The sequence below is a fragment of the Drosophila hydei genome, unplaced genomic scaffold (genome assembly GCF_003285905.1).
Source record: "Drosophila hydei strain 15085-1641.00,03,60 unplaced genomic scaffold, DhydRS2 tig00000001-arrow-pilon, whole genome shotgun sequence".
Taxonomy (NCBI): Eukaryota; Metazoa; Arthropoda; class Insecta; order Diptera; family Drosophilidae; genus Drosophila; species Drosophila hydei.
In genome coordinates, this window is record NW_022045643.1 from 2335858 (window position 1) to 2348951 (window position 13094).

At 43.1% G+C, this 13094-nt stretch overlaps 6 protein-coding genes across 6 annotated transcripts; 4 read left to right on the forward strand and 2 right to left on the reverse strand.

Moving 5' to 3' along the window:
• Positions 1–751: 751 nt before the first annotated feature.
• Positions 752–2002, forward strand: LOC111593096 (chromatin modification-related protein MEAF6). Its single transcript, XM_023305693.2, has 4 exons — positions 752–1149; positions 1206–1419; positions 1475–1600; positions 1827–2002. The coding sequence occupies exons 1-4, from the start codon at positions 997–999 to the stop codon at positions 1985–1987; spliced, it is 654 nt and encodes a 217-aa protein (XP_023161461.1). The 5' UTR covers positions 752–996; the 3' UTR covers positions 1988–2002.
• A 55-nt stretch (positions 2003–2057) lies between these two features.
• Positions 2058–2848, reverse strand: LOC111593097 (protein lin-52 homolog). Its single transcript, XM_023305695.2, has 2 exons — positions 2423–2848; positions 2058–2361 (listed from the first exon to the last, which is right to left on the reverse strand). The coding sequence occupies exons 1-2, from the start codon at positions 2709–2711 to the stop codon at positions 2213–2215; spliced, it is 438 nt and encodes a 145-aa protein (XP_023161463.1). The 5' UTR covers positions 2712–2848; the 3' UTR covers positions 2058–2212.
• A 135-nt stretch (positions 2849–2983) lies between these two features.
• Positions 2984–5851, forward strand: LOC111593095 (transmembrane 9 superfamily member 3). Its single transcript, XM_023305692.2, has 6 exons — positions 2984–3342; positions 3428–3985; positions 4054–4352; positions 4409–4843; positions 4915–5145; positions 5227–5851. The coding sequence occupies exons 1-6, from the start codon at positions 3253–3255 to the stop codon at positions 5369–5371; spliced, it is 1758 nt and encodes a 585-aa protein (XP_023161460.2). The 5' UTR covers positions 2984–3252; the 3' UTR covers positions 5372–5851.
• Positions 5852–7042: 1191 nt separating this feature from the next.
• LOC111593105 lies at positions 7043–8064 on the forward strand. Its single transcript, XM_023305704.1, has 3 exons — positions 7043–7079; positions 7142–7315; positions 7532–8064. Exons 1-3 carry the CDS (start codon positions 7043–7045, stop codon positions 8062–8064), a joined length of 744 nt encoding a protein of 247 aa, XP_023161472.1.
• A 1123-nt stretch (positions 8065–9187) lies between these two features.
• LOC111593087 (membrane-bound alkaline phosphatase) lies at positions 9188–10887 on the reverse strand. The gene has a single exon (XM_023305682.2). The coding sequence runs from the start codon at positions 10827–10829 to the stop codon at positions 9252–9254; it is 1578 nt and encodes a 525-aa protein (XP_023161450.1). The 5' UTR covers positions 10830–10887; the 3' UTR covers positions 9188–9251.
• A 256-nt stretch (positions 10888–11143) lies between these two features.
• On the forward strand, positions 11144–13079 carry LOC111593109 (alkaline phosphatase). The gene is made up of 3 exons (XM_023305709.2): positions 11144–11283; positions 11495–12645; positions 12705–13079. The coding sequence occupies exons 1-3, from the start codon at positions 11151–11153 to the stop codon at positions 13041–13043; spliced, it is 1623 nt and encodes a 540-aa protein (XP_023161477.2). The 5' UTR covers positions 11144–11150; the 3' UTR covers positions 13044–13079.
• The last annotated feature ends 15 nt before the right edge of the window (positions 13080–13094 follow it).

The window sequence follows — 13094 nt, forward strand, 5'->3', positions numbered from 1 at the left end:
GCAACGGTCGTTGCCATTTTGATTTTCGATGTGATTTCATTTTCTAATGTTGTCGCGATATTGTTTTCTACCTGCGCTGGATTAGCTTTTCGTCTGCGCCTTAGATGGACATATGAAAAGTAAGAAAAGCGCAATAAAATAATATCACGCATACGCCGCTTATGACGAGGCTGTTAAAAAGTGAAATAGCCAAAGGTGCCCATACAAAAGGTGCGTGCGTCGGTGTCTGTGTGTGAGCTTGTGTGTGAGAGCGAAATGGTAAAAAGTAAAAGAGAGTAGCGCCTAGCAGCGAAAGGGAGCGCAAGCTTACGCAGCACCGGTAGCGGCAGATGATGGAAACAACGCTTCACTTTTTTCGGGGGTTCAACAAACTTTTCGGGCAACAGCTTAGAAAGAACTTGGGTCAATAAACTATGGAAGCCACAGCGATCATCTGTTGTTGCTGCTACGGATGATGATGTTGATGATGTTGATGATGGTAATGGCGCTAGCTGCCGTGGCTATTGTTTGATATGCACGCATATTAAACAACCAACGCAAGAGGTCAATGGCAGAGCCACTCGAATCACCTATGAATGTTAAAAGGGGCATTGTAATGGAAGCTTGAAGAAGAATGCCCCTACAGCGGCTCCCACTTAACAATACAATTTCTTTACACATGTATATTTATTGTAGAATCTTTAGAATCTATCTTGTAAAGACTTTAAATTTGAATTTGTTTACCTTGGCATTTTTATTCAGCATTTATTAATTTTTCTATATATCACTGTTCGCCGGCATTCAAAATAAACGGTCAACTGGGAACACCAGCGCCATCTAGTTTACAGATATGCAAGCACTTCTTCAACAACATCGATTATTGAATTAAGTAGTTGTGTATTATCGACGATCCGCCACATTTCTAGGCAACTCGTCATAGAATCGATATACACAGCTAGCTGCAAACACATATCGCCCTGAAAATATATAAACAAAACGCATCTAAAAAAACACAAAATGAGTTCACCTACTAATAAACATGTCAGCGAAACAAACAATAATAGCAACAAACCAAAAAAGTCAGCCAAAACTAATTCCAATGCCAAGGGCGGCACCATGGACACGCGTGGAGAATTGGCGGACCTCATCAAGAAGAAGGCTGAGACTTCGGTAACAAGCAAATAAACAAACAAACATTATAAATAAATAAAATTACCAATCCACAGGAACAACTAGCCAATCTAGAACGTCAAATTTATGCCTTCGAGGGCTCTTATCTAGAGGACACACAACTGTGCGGCAACATTATTCGCGGCTGGGAACGCTACCTGACTTCGAACAAGGCTACAAATTCGAAGGCCGACAAACGTAATCGCAAATTCAAAGATGCTGAGCGATTGTTCTCCAAATCCAGCATTACCTCAATGGCAATATGCAATCGTAAGTAGACGGCAATTACATTAATGGAATTTCGAATCACACTTTCTATACGCAGCTGAACGCGCCAGCGAATCTGATTCCATAACAAACGAAGACTCCAGCGATAATCAGATCTCAATTAACCAGAATACTACGACGGCACACGATGGAGCTACATCAATTAAGTCGCAGGATGAAAAGGGTAAGGCCTGGCAAGACGAAGTGGGCGATATCAATGTGATCGATTAATCCACATTAAATATAATGATGAAGACTTTGGACGCTGGTGTGCTGTGATATATATCGATATATATATAGATAAAATAATGAAGAAACCCATAGAACTATAAGTTAACTTAAGAAGTAAACCTAAAGGTTTTGCATGAAATTTGATACACCTTAAATTTAACATGTTTCTACCTTATTAGATTCGCCATCACATCGAAACGATTCAGGCAGCGTTGGAGGCGCTGCCAGCAACAAAGAGCCCGGCACACCCACATCCAATACAAAAAGCAAATTGGGCTCAAGCTCGAGTGCGACGGCCAAGAAGAGTGGACACATCAACAAGAAAATACGGCATCGATAATAGAATTCGTCCTTACTCTTAGTATTTTAATCGTTAATCGAGTTAATCGTGTTTTTAACGTTGCACTTGTTAATGAATTAAATTTAATGATTTAACAATTGCTCTTTTTATTACAAAAATATTCATAATATGCATTAAATTTAGGCTACATGTAAGCACATGTCAATGCAAATTTAAGTAAAATTAACTATACATAATACGACAACAAATTCAACGTCAATTCAATTATTTCTTCACCTTGGCCATTCGATCAAAGATGCCCAAAAGCTTGCCTCGTGTCATTTCCTTGGATTCACGCAGGCCTAATTGATAGATCTCATCATGCATGGACTTAATCTTCTCTATTAACTGATCGGGTGTCAAACTGGCGAGCTCTGTAAAGTAAAAAGTATTAATAAAGCTTATCAAACGCCAAAAATCTCTGCATCTACTTACGAGTGATTTTCGCCCTGTCCGTACTGGTCAAGTTATGTGAGTAGTCAGCGCTTGGTGTGTGTATCGGTGTTCGGCTCATAGTCAGGTATTCATCCATGCCCGGAAAACGTTCTGGCCACTGCACTGGCGATTCTCTGAGCGTTTCCAGGGATATCAGCTCATCCTCTTTGGCGCTCAGCACCTTGTTGCTGGAACTGGCCGTCGTGTCCTCTCCGTTGTCTGCATCTGTATCCGTCTTAAGAATAGGCTCTGGTGAGAACATTTCAACACCCGGCTCCATATTATTCATTATTGCACTGATTTAATGTTAAATTGTTAAGTTCAGTTAAGCAAGTTGAATAAATTAATTAAAAAGGCGTTTGTATTTATTAACCCGAGCAATGTGACCGCATATCTCTAAGTCGTGGAGTTTTCTGTTAAATTCTAGTTCACAGTTTAGTTCAGTAAGTAATAGTTCAGCGTCAAAGTAAATCGATATTTTCAAAATTGTATTATGTTCATTATGTTTGTTTTTTAAATAATTAGACGACACTTTTATTTATTTATTATTTTTATTTTAAGAATATAATTTATATCAGCATACAATTATGAAAAGATTGTAATGTTCAAACCCCGTCGGAAATTTGAATAATTCCAATAACTTTACGATTATTGGCCTATCGATTCTCATTCAGGATCCGAAAGATTAACCAACACTACTCAATCGAAGCTATCACAAATATTTCATTTTAATTCTTCAGTTTTTGTTTAACAAAATATACCCTGGAAAGGAACGTATACTGGCCAGCAGCAGTCTCAGTATTAGAACGACCGGAGAACCAAGTTCAGAAATGGGCACGTCATCGGTCTTTCTAATTTGTTTATGTCTGCTCTCTACTAGCTGCTACGTGTCGGTGTCGGCCGATGAGCACAATCATAAGGTATATTTGTGTTTGTATTTGTGCCTGTGTTTGCATGGATTTGTATTATATGTATATATGTATATAACGCAACGCACTCTTTCAGTATAACGATCGAGAAGAAGTGGTACTATGGATGAACACGGTGGGCCCCTATCATAATCGTCAGGAAACGTATGCGTATTTCTCGCTCCCCTTCTGCAGCGGTGCCAAATCGAGTATATCACATTACCATGAAACTCTCAGTGAAGCTTTGCAAGGCGTTGAATTGGAGTTTAGCGGCTATGAAATGGATTTCAAAACAGATGTTCAGCGTACGGTCATCTGCATGGTTAAACTGAGCGAGGAGAATGTCAAGGCGTTTAAATATGCTGTAATGAACGAATACTGGTATCAGATGTATATTGATGGGTTGCCCATATGGGGCAAGGTGGGTGAAAGGGACGAAAACGATGGCAAATTTTACATACACACGCACAAGAAATTCGATATTGGATACAATGGCCAGCAAATCGTAGACATCACACTTACAACAGAAATGCGCGAAGAATTGAAAACCGATGCCAAAATCAAGTTCTCCTACGAGGTCAATTGGAAGCCCAGCAAAATTGAGTTCAAGAATCGGTTCGACAAGTATCTGGATCCTAACTTTTTCCAGCATAGGGTAATTGATTTGACTAATGCTGCTTGCTATTATTTATATTATTAACTTTATTTCTTGTTCATGCTCAGATACATTGGTTTAGCATCTTCAATAGCTTTATGATGGTCATATTCTTGGTGGGTTTAGTTTCAATGATATTGATGCGCACACTGCGCAAGGACTATGCACGGTATAGCAAGGATGAGGAGGTAGATGATATGGAACGCGACTTGGGCGATGAATATGGTTGGAAACAGGTGCATGGTGATGTTTTCCGGACGCCACCTAATTCTCTACTCTTTTCGGCCCTCGTTGGTGCCGGCTATCAGCTCATCTCTGTTGTATTTTGTGTCATTATGTTTGCCATTGTTGGTGAACTGTATACAGAGTAAGTAAACAGTTAAACAAATATTTAAGAATGCCTTTATAACATTTATGTTATAGACGTGGTTCGATGCTCTCCACCGCAATCTTTGTTTATGCGGCTACGTCGCCTATTAATGGCTATTTTGGTGGATCGCTTTACGCTCGGTTGGGCGGCCGTTTGTGGATACGTCAGATGCTCGCCTCGGCTTTCACGGTGCCCGTTGCTGTTTGCGGAACTGCGTTCTTCATCAACTTTATTGCAATTGGCTATCATGCATCGCGCGCCATACCCTTTGGCACAATGGTTGCAGTTACCTGCATTTGCCTTTTTGTCATATTGCCATTGACTCTCGTGGGCACAGTGGTAGGACGCAATTTGGACGGCCAACCTGATTTCCCTTGCCGTGTCAATGCTGTACCCAGGCCCATACCAGAAAAGAAGTGGTATATGGAGCCTTTGATAATTGTGCTGCTGGGCGGCGTGTTACCATTTGGTTCCATATTCATTGAAATGTATGTGGCAACAAAGTCTTTTATTGTTGGAAAATATTTAATAATTTTATTCGTTCTCTTTGAATCCAAAGGTACTTCATCTTCACCTCATTCTGGGCGTACAAAATCTATTATGTCTATGGCTTTATGTTGCTCGTGTTTACCATTTTAACTGTGGTCACCGTCTGTGTTACCATTGTGTGCACCTACTTTCTGCTAAATGCCGAGGATTATCGGTGGCAGTGGACGAGCTTTATGGCCGCTGGCTCGACGTCGATTTATGTATACGCATATTCATTTTACTACTTCTTCTTTAAGACAAAGTAAGTATTCTTAAGCTTTACAATTGTGAAGATCTTTTATATTTAAAATAGTCATATTTTATACCATGTTCGTTTTTACAGAATGTTTGGCTTATTCCAAACGGCTTTCTATTTTGGCTATATGGCACTGTTCAGTGGCGCTCTGGGCATCATCTGTGGCACCGTCGGCTATGTCGGCACGAATTTCTTCGTGCGTAAAATCTATTCCAATGTGAAAATAGACTAAAATTGTCCGGCTGTAGAATTCAATCCTAACCATTCACACCTGTATTTATTGTGTAGTCCTTTAGTTGACCCCTTTGTTTATATACATATATATTCATTTTGCTCTTTATCAATGTTTTTACAATTTTCTCATATTGGTGTCGATTAAAAATGAATGAAGAAACCAAAATCAAAGAATGCAACGCCAATGATACCAAACAGCCGAATCGTCGCCTCCCCCAATTGATCTATGTATATATAAATATATGGCACATATACTATGCATTTGTTGCATGTAAATGTGTTTTTGCGTGTGTGCGTGTGTGTGTAGTGTGTGTGTGCAGCAGTTATATTGTAATATCATATACCTAGAAACTTATCAAATCTATGCAATTGCAAATGTGACTTCAAATAATTTGCGCCAATTAAGTTTATATATACACTGCAGTAATGTGCTGATTAGCAATAGTCGATAATATTAAATTAATAAATCAACATAAAAACCAAAGTCTATGAACTCAATGCAATTAAACGATTGTTATCAATCGAGCCAACTTTAGATTTCCAATCGACGTCTCATTACCACGATTTTCTTTTCATTATTTTGAGGATGTCGAAACTTTATCGGCTAATTAAGACAATGTCTAAGTGAACAGTTAGGCGAACAATGAAAGTCTAGCAGCTTGATAAGAACACTTCGCTCTGGCATCCAATATAAATCATGAGCTGCTTCCGCACTCTGCCCTTAGCGTTACCTGACAGTATATAAATTGTGCTTGAGCTCAGCGCCGTGCTTCACCATGCTCGATGGGGTTTATAGAAAAGTGCCTTCACACTCAAGATAAGCTATGTTCGACATACGCTCTACCTGCACTTGATAGGAAACATACGTTATGTATGTTTGTATTTAGTAGAGCATTCAAATGCACGACTCATTAAGTGCAGAGCGGCAACATGCTCGCCTTAATTTATGCTAATGAAAAGTGCGTTTGGGTTTTTATGTTTCATTTGCTATTAAAATATTCTATGTCGCTGTGTGTGTGTAAATAACGGGGCTTAAACATTCCTCAGACTTTTGATACTAAAACCTTTTATTCCACTTGTTTTTCCTTGAGTGTGGAAAAGTATATATTCTGTTAAATCAAAGTTAATTCATAATCAATGGACTCGTTAAGCCCACCTGGTTCTAGAAATCTCCTATTTTATATACGTCTCAGCATCATCTATAATAAACATGAAGACGGCAACAAATTTTATGCGCAGATTGACACGAACTGAGTGACATGCCCCATCTAGGTATAAAAGTGAATCAATTTAAGCCCCAGCATGTGGCACTATCATGTTTTCCAACATAAACAACTATAAATGTCAAGACGCTGGCAATGTCACGACCCACAGCATATATTCATCTCTCTTTATCTACATATCTTTTTCTCTTTTCTCGGCCGCTCTCCACTTTTTTAAGTATGTGTAACGTTTATCTGATGAGAGAACAGTTATGGGCTAGCAGCCCACCTGGATAATATTCTTCGACTCATTTATGAACATAACAAAATGTTCAACTCTCATCGAATACCATTAAAACTAGTTCTAAGATTTCAATAGTCCTCAGTTCTTGATATAAATACGTAGGTTTAGCTCTAGTCACAAGTCAGTCCGTGGATGCTGTTGGCTTTGATCACATTGATACAACATGGAATCGCATAGCCTTTTGGCTCTCCTACTGTTGGGTAAGTATCAAAGGATGTCTGGATAAGCGATCCTCTAACAAATGTAATGCCTCATCTATAAGGCCTTTGCTCCACGATCGGCGCTTCGTTACTGAATTGTAATTGTCCGCCTGGTCCTCGGGGACCGCCTGGTCCGACGGGTCCTCCAGGTCTGTCGGGCCTTTCACGTAGAGCTGAATTCATTCCTAGTATTTGGGGATATCCACCTGTACCTGGTCCAATAGCTCCCATCATGGGTCCTAGGGGCTTGCCTGGTCCACCAGGACCGCCGGGCTATTGTTTTCCCTGTCCAAATAATCCGTTTGGACCCGGAATTGGACCCGGAATTGGACCCGGAATTGGACCCGGAATTGGACCCGGAATTGGACCCGGAATTGGACCCGGAATTGGACCCGGAATTGGACCCGGAATTGGACCTGGAATCGGACCCGGAATTGGACCCGGAATGGGAGCCGGACTCGGACCTGATACATTCGGTCAGAGCATTTCCACATCCATTGGCAATCTTATTATTATACCATCGAACCTCAATGGACGTGCTCAGCTATTCCGCATCACACCTGATGGCAATTTGATACGCGTCGAAAATTCAAAGAACGAACTCAACGAGATTCTACCGCCCAATTTCCAAGATCTACTTACGCAACAGGGAGCAGTGCCCACAGCCGACCCAACGGCAGTAATAACACCACCAACGCCAGATGATCAGCCCGAGGAATTGGATGAGTCAATGTTTGCAACAGCTGGTCAGAGTGTGGAACGTAAGGAATTACTGCGCGCCAGCTCCGATGCCAACGATTGGCGTCGTGTCCTGCTGCTGGGAGAGAAACCCGCAGTCAGCGCTGGCAACGCTGAGCCCAGCTCCACCAGTCAGCTGGAGAGCAGCATGGATAGCTTTCAGCGTGCGCTGGTCGATCTGAAAGATAAGTATGCCTCCCTGATACAGCCGAAAGCCGGCGATCAGCGCTATGCCGTTATTCTATAGATTATGTAATTTATGCCCGAAGACTTTTATTATAACTAATAAAACACTTGTCGATAATTATTTAAAAAGCATTTCTATTTACCGAAAGAAAAATATATTAGAATGTTTTGGGAAAAGAAAGAAAAAGGGTATACATATATATATATATATATATATATATATATATATATATATATATATATATAAAATATATATACCAAGGCAGTAACTGATTTATTCAACTAATCCGTTTGGTTTACAACAGGTGATTAGATTTGGTTTGAGAAAGTTGTTTGTTCAAAAAGTGCCCAACTCTTACCGAGTGTTGTTTAGCATTGTGTCATTGCGTCAGAGATCGACACGTGCATACCATATAACTGTCTAAGCATATATATAACAAAAGAGTGTTCTACTATATAGATATACTCTAAGCCAGCGCAAATACACGTGATATATATTTTTTTTATTTATAGAAGAAAAGCAAATTGATTGTATTTCTTGAGGTGCTTGAAGATAACATAATCATGCAGTTCTACAACGTCCACTTCTGACAAATTGATTGAATAAAATATCTTGATCTGGGCAAAACACAAATTCAACAAAAGCCTTACAATGACCTCAAAAAAAAAAAAATAGCGACATCTTGTTAGCTCGATTAGCCGGGCACGATAAGATCGACGAGGTTATTCATCCTGACAATACGAATGTATGATATATTCATATTTATACATTTGCACAACTTGTTTAAGCCCATTTCTTGGTATTTTCAGTAACGAAATGTTGGCTACAATATTTATCCAATCATTGACTAAAGCTCATAAGTATTAAATTATTAAATCAATTCTAACGAAAAATTCAAAGTGCATCAGCTTCACATCACATCATATAATCAGCTTTTCGGTTAAGAACTTCCCCAGAATCAATATGCCGAGTCATGTCGTTTTAGCAAGTTGTTGATTTGATGATAGTTAGTGCGTGTTAAGTATATTTGGAATCTATGTATAGAGGTATCAACGTTTTATTTTGTAGATATGTGGTACAGTCTGTAAGAATCGGATTCCTAAACCCAATTCGATGACGCTCAGAAATTTGCCCATAATAATCTCTGTGTTTTCTACTTAATGATAAGGCGTACTTGAGAATCGTTTGCTATCGCCTCCAAGGAGCACGACATTTAATTAAAATTAAGTCTCTATCAAAGCTGTCAATCAATCGCAGGCTGTCTGGCCATCGCCCACGCACGCAGCGAAGGCCAACATATGCGGAATGGTGTTCTGCTCGTAGACGCCGGTGAAGATATGAGCCCAAGGACCGGAGGCGAAGACGCCAACATCCTCGCCGCCATGCGTCTCCGACTCCAGGGGCGCGGTGGCTGGGAATAGTTGGGCTGCATCAGCGCCGTCCGACATCAATGACATGGGATCAACACGCTCGTGCGTCTCCACATTGTAGTAGGTATCAAAGCTCTTGCCATTGGCATAGCTTAGGGCCAGATAGGGCTTGCCATCGGTGCCGGAGGACTTGGCCTTGCCAAAGATATCGCTGCCGCGCTTCTGATAGCCGCCCATGCTGAAGGTGTGCGAGTGATCGGAGGTAACCACGATCAGGGTGTCCTCCTCGCTGGTCATTTTGCGCGCCAGCTTCACAGCCTTGGACAGCTCCGCGGTCTCGTCCAGAGCGATGCGTGCCATGGTATCGTGATGGCTGATATCAATTTTTCCGCCCTCCACAAACAAGAAATATCCATTTTCCTCTGTCTCCAGCATCTCAATGGCCTTCTGGGTCATCTCCTCCAGCGTGGGCTCCGTATTCTCTGGATCGGCCAGCTGCTCCTCATGGTAGTGCATGTGACTCTTGGAAAAGAGACCCAAAAGGCGATCCGTTTCCGCGGGATTCACCTTAAGCAACTTCTTGCGATTCTTCACATAGGTGTTGCGGTCGGACATGGCTTCGAACTCCTCGACCAGATTGCGCCCATCGGTGCGTCGTCCGTTCTTGTAGAACTCGAGGTCCATAAAGTTGCGTCTGCCGCCGCCAAGCATAACCTTCAGTTTGCTGCCCACCTCGCCATGAATCAGCTGCACCGCAATGTCATCCAGACCCTTTGCCAGATCTCCACACGCCTCCTCCAGCACTGCATTGTTCTCCCATTCCCGATCGGCGGTATGCGCATAGACGCCCGAGGGCGAGGCGTGGGTCACGCGCGTTGTGGTCACCAGACCAGCGGCTTTGCCCGCATCCATTGCCCATTTGCCCACGGAAAAGACATGATTCGAGGTATCGGCCATGGCCTCGCAGTCGCCACGCTTGATGTGTGCATTAACTCCAATCGTGCCGTAGTTGGCCTTCACGCCGCACAGATACGATGTCGAGGTAGATGCCGAATCGGGCACAATTTTGTCCACACAATAGGTCTTGGAGAGGCCAGTGTAGGGGAACTTCTCAAAGGAGAGCTTCTTCTCCTCGCCACCCATATAACTCCTAGCCGCCGCCAATGTGGCCAGACCCATGCCGTCACCCAGGAAGAGTATAATATTCTTGGCACGCTTCGTATTCCGCACATAGTTCAACTTCTCCAGAATATGTTCCTTGCTTGCTGATAGCCAATAGTCCTGGGTATCCTCGCCCTTGATGCGACGCGCACTGGAGCGTGCATTCTGCTCCAGATGCGGATGCATTGCATCGTCATCATCCTCGATTGGCTGGCCTGGCACAGCGCCACCCAAGACACAAACTGCCAAGTGCAGCAACAGCCAGAGACTGGCCAGGAATTGTACTGTTCGCATTTCTTTCGCGTTGTCTGCTCGATAGTACAGCAGATACTGTACGCTAAATGGGCTGAGCGGGTGCTTTATAACCACGGCTAAACGGGGCTACTGTTGTGAAGTGATGATAGGACGTTCGAGCTTAATTTATTTATGGGCAGCTCTTTAGTGCAGGTGTCAAATCGGCACTCGAAGCTGTGCGATCGCCACTTTAGATTGAAAACGCTCACAATAACAAATCATATACATATTCTGGTCGGACTATATTGACGGAGAGCCACTCGTAGGCTATATAACCATGTCTGCCGCACACCAGCTCAACAGTCTAACACCAAACGTTGGATGCAACGAAACCCAACTCAAAAAATAAAAATGGCTAAAGTTTTGGGTAGATTGTCTTTAGCGAGCTGCCTGTTGGCTCTGGCTCTAGTGACGTGTCCAGTCAGAGCAGACCTATCCGATGAGCAGGAGAATGGTGAGTAGAGAGAAAGGTGTTCGTTATCTATTGCAGAATCAGTTTATAAGCTTCTTAATCAATTAAAATTTAATGCACTTCGTGAGCTATAAATCAAGAGTTAATCTTATTTGTTTGTTTCAAGAAAATCCTAATCATAATATTATTAATTTTGCATTAACATTATGATAAGCCGTATCGTTGATAACTGTTGTATTTTTAACCCACATAGAGCAACATCCACGTATGAGTGCCTCGCGTGACTACGTGGAACTGGACGAGGAGCTCAATACACGTTTTTGGTACAATAAAGCTCAGAGCATATTGGCCGATAAGCTAACGATCCATAAAAAACTGAATGAGAATCGTGCGAAGAACATTATTTTGTTTTTGGGCGATGGCATGTCCGTGCACACGATTGCGGCCACCCGAGCCTTTATGGGTGATAGCAATATGCAGGTCTTCTTCGAGAAGTTCCCCTATGTAGGTCTCTCGAAAACTTATGCTGTGGATGAGCGCACTCCGGACTCGGCCAGCACCGCGACGGCATATTTGAGTGGTGTCAAGGCCAACTACGGCACCATTGGTGTCAATGCTCAAGTGAAACGAGGCGATTGTCTGGCGGCTACTGATAGCAGCACACACACTGAGAGCATTGCACAGTGGGCACAGGAGGCGGGCAAGTGGGCGGGTGTGGTGACAACGGCTCGTGTCACGCACGCTTCACCGGCTGGCACCTACGCTCATGTGGCCGATCGTGCCTGGGAACATGACGGCAAGATCACCTCAGATGGCTGCAGTGCGGAACTCAATACGGATATTGCACGTCAGCTGGTGGAGTGGCCAGTGGGTCGGGACTTGCGTGTGGTGCTGGGTGGTGGTCGTGCCTATTTCCGTGACAAGAGCATGAGGGATGAGGAGGGTTTTGCGGGCAAACGCAAGGACGGACGCGATTTGATCAAGGACTGGCAGCAGGATAAGGCGGAGCAAGGCGCTGAGGCTAAATATGTCTGGTCGCGCAGTGGTCTCAAGGATGTGGACCTCACCAAGACGGACTATCTGCTGGGTCTTTTCGATGTCAGTCACTGTCCCTACCATGCCGATCGCACACGCCTAAACTCCGAATACGTGGAGCCCTCACTCAGCGAGATGACAGAGGCAGCCATCAAGGTGCTAAGTCGCAATGAGCAGGGATACTTCCTCTTCGTAGAGGGCGGACGCATTGATATGGCTCATCATAACACGAAGGCGCGCAAAGCTCTCGAGGAAACTGAAGAGTTTGCACGTGCTGTGGAGCTGGCACGCGACCTTACCTCCGATGAGGACACGCTCATTGTTGTCACCTCCGATCACTCGCACACAATGACCATCAACGGTTATCCGGTAGGTGATGATGGCTCACTGCATTCCGTTCTCTTTTAATGCTTCTTTTAAATTGGCAGTATCGTCGCCAAAATATTCTCTCACTGGCCCCCAATTTGGCCCTCGATGAGATTCCATTCACCATTCTCTCCTACGCCAATGGACCGGGCTATGTGAATACCTATGATGATCAGGGCCGCATGGATTTGTCGAATGTAAATACCGCAGATGCTGACTTCCAGTTCCAAGCCACAGTTCCACTCAAGTCGGAGACTCACGGCGGCGAAGATGTGGGCGTCTTTGCTTCAGGTCCCCACGAGCACTTCTTCTCCGGCAACTATGAACAGTCCACAATACCTGCTCTGATGGCCTATGCAGCCAACATTGGTCCCTTTGCCCAGGACAAGCTAAAGAATTAGTTTAAATAAAGAATTTATTGTGATCAGCAGAATATAGAATAAGGTTCCAAT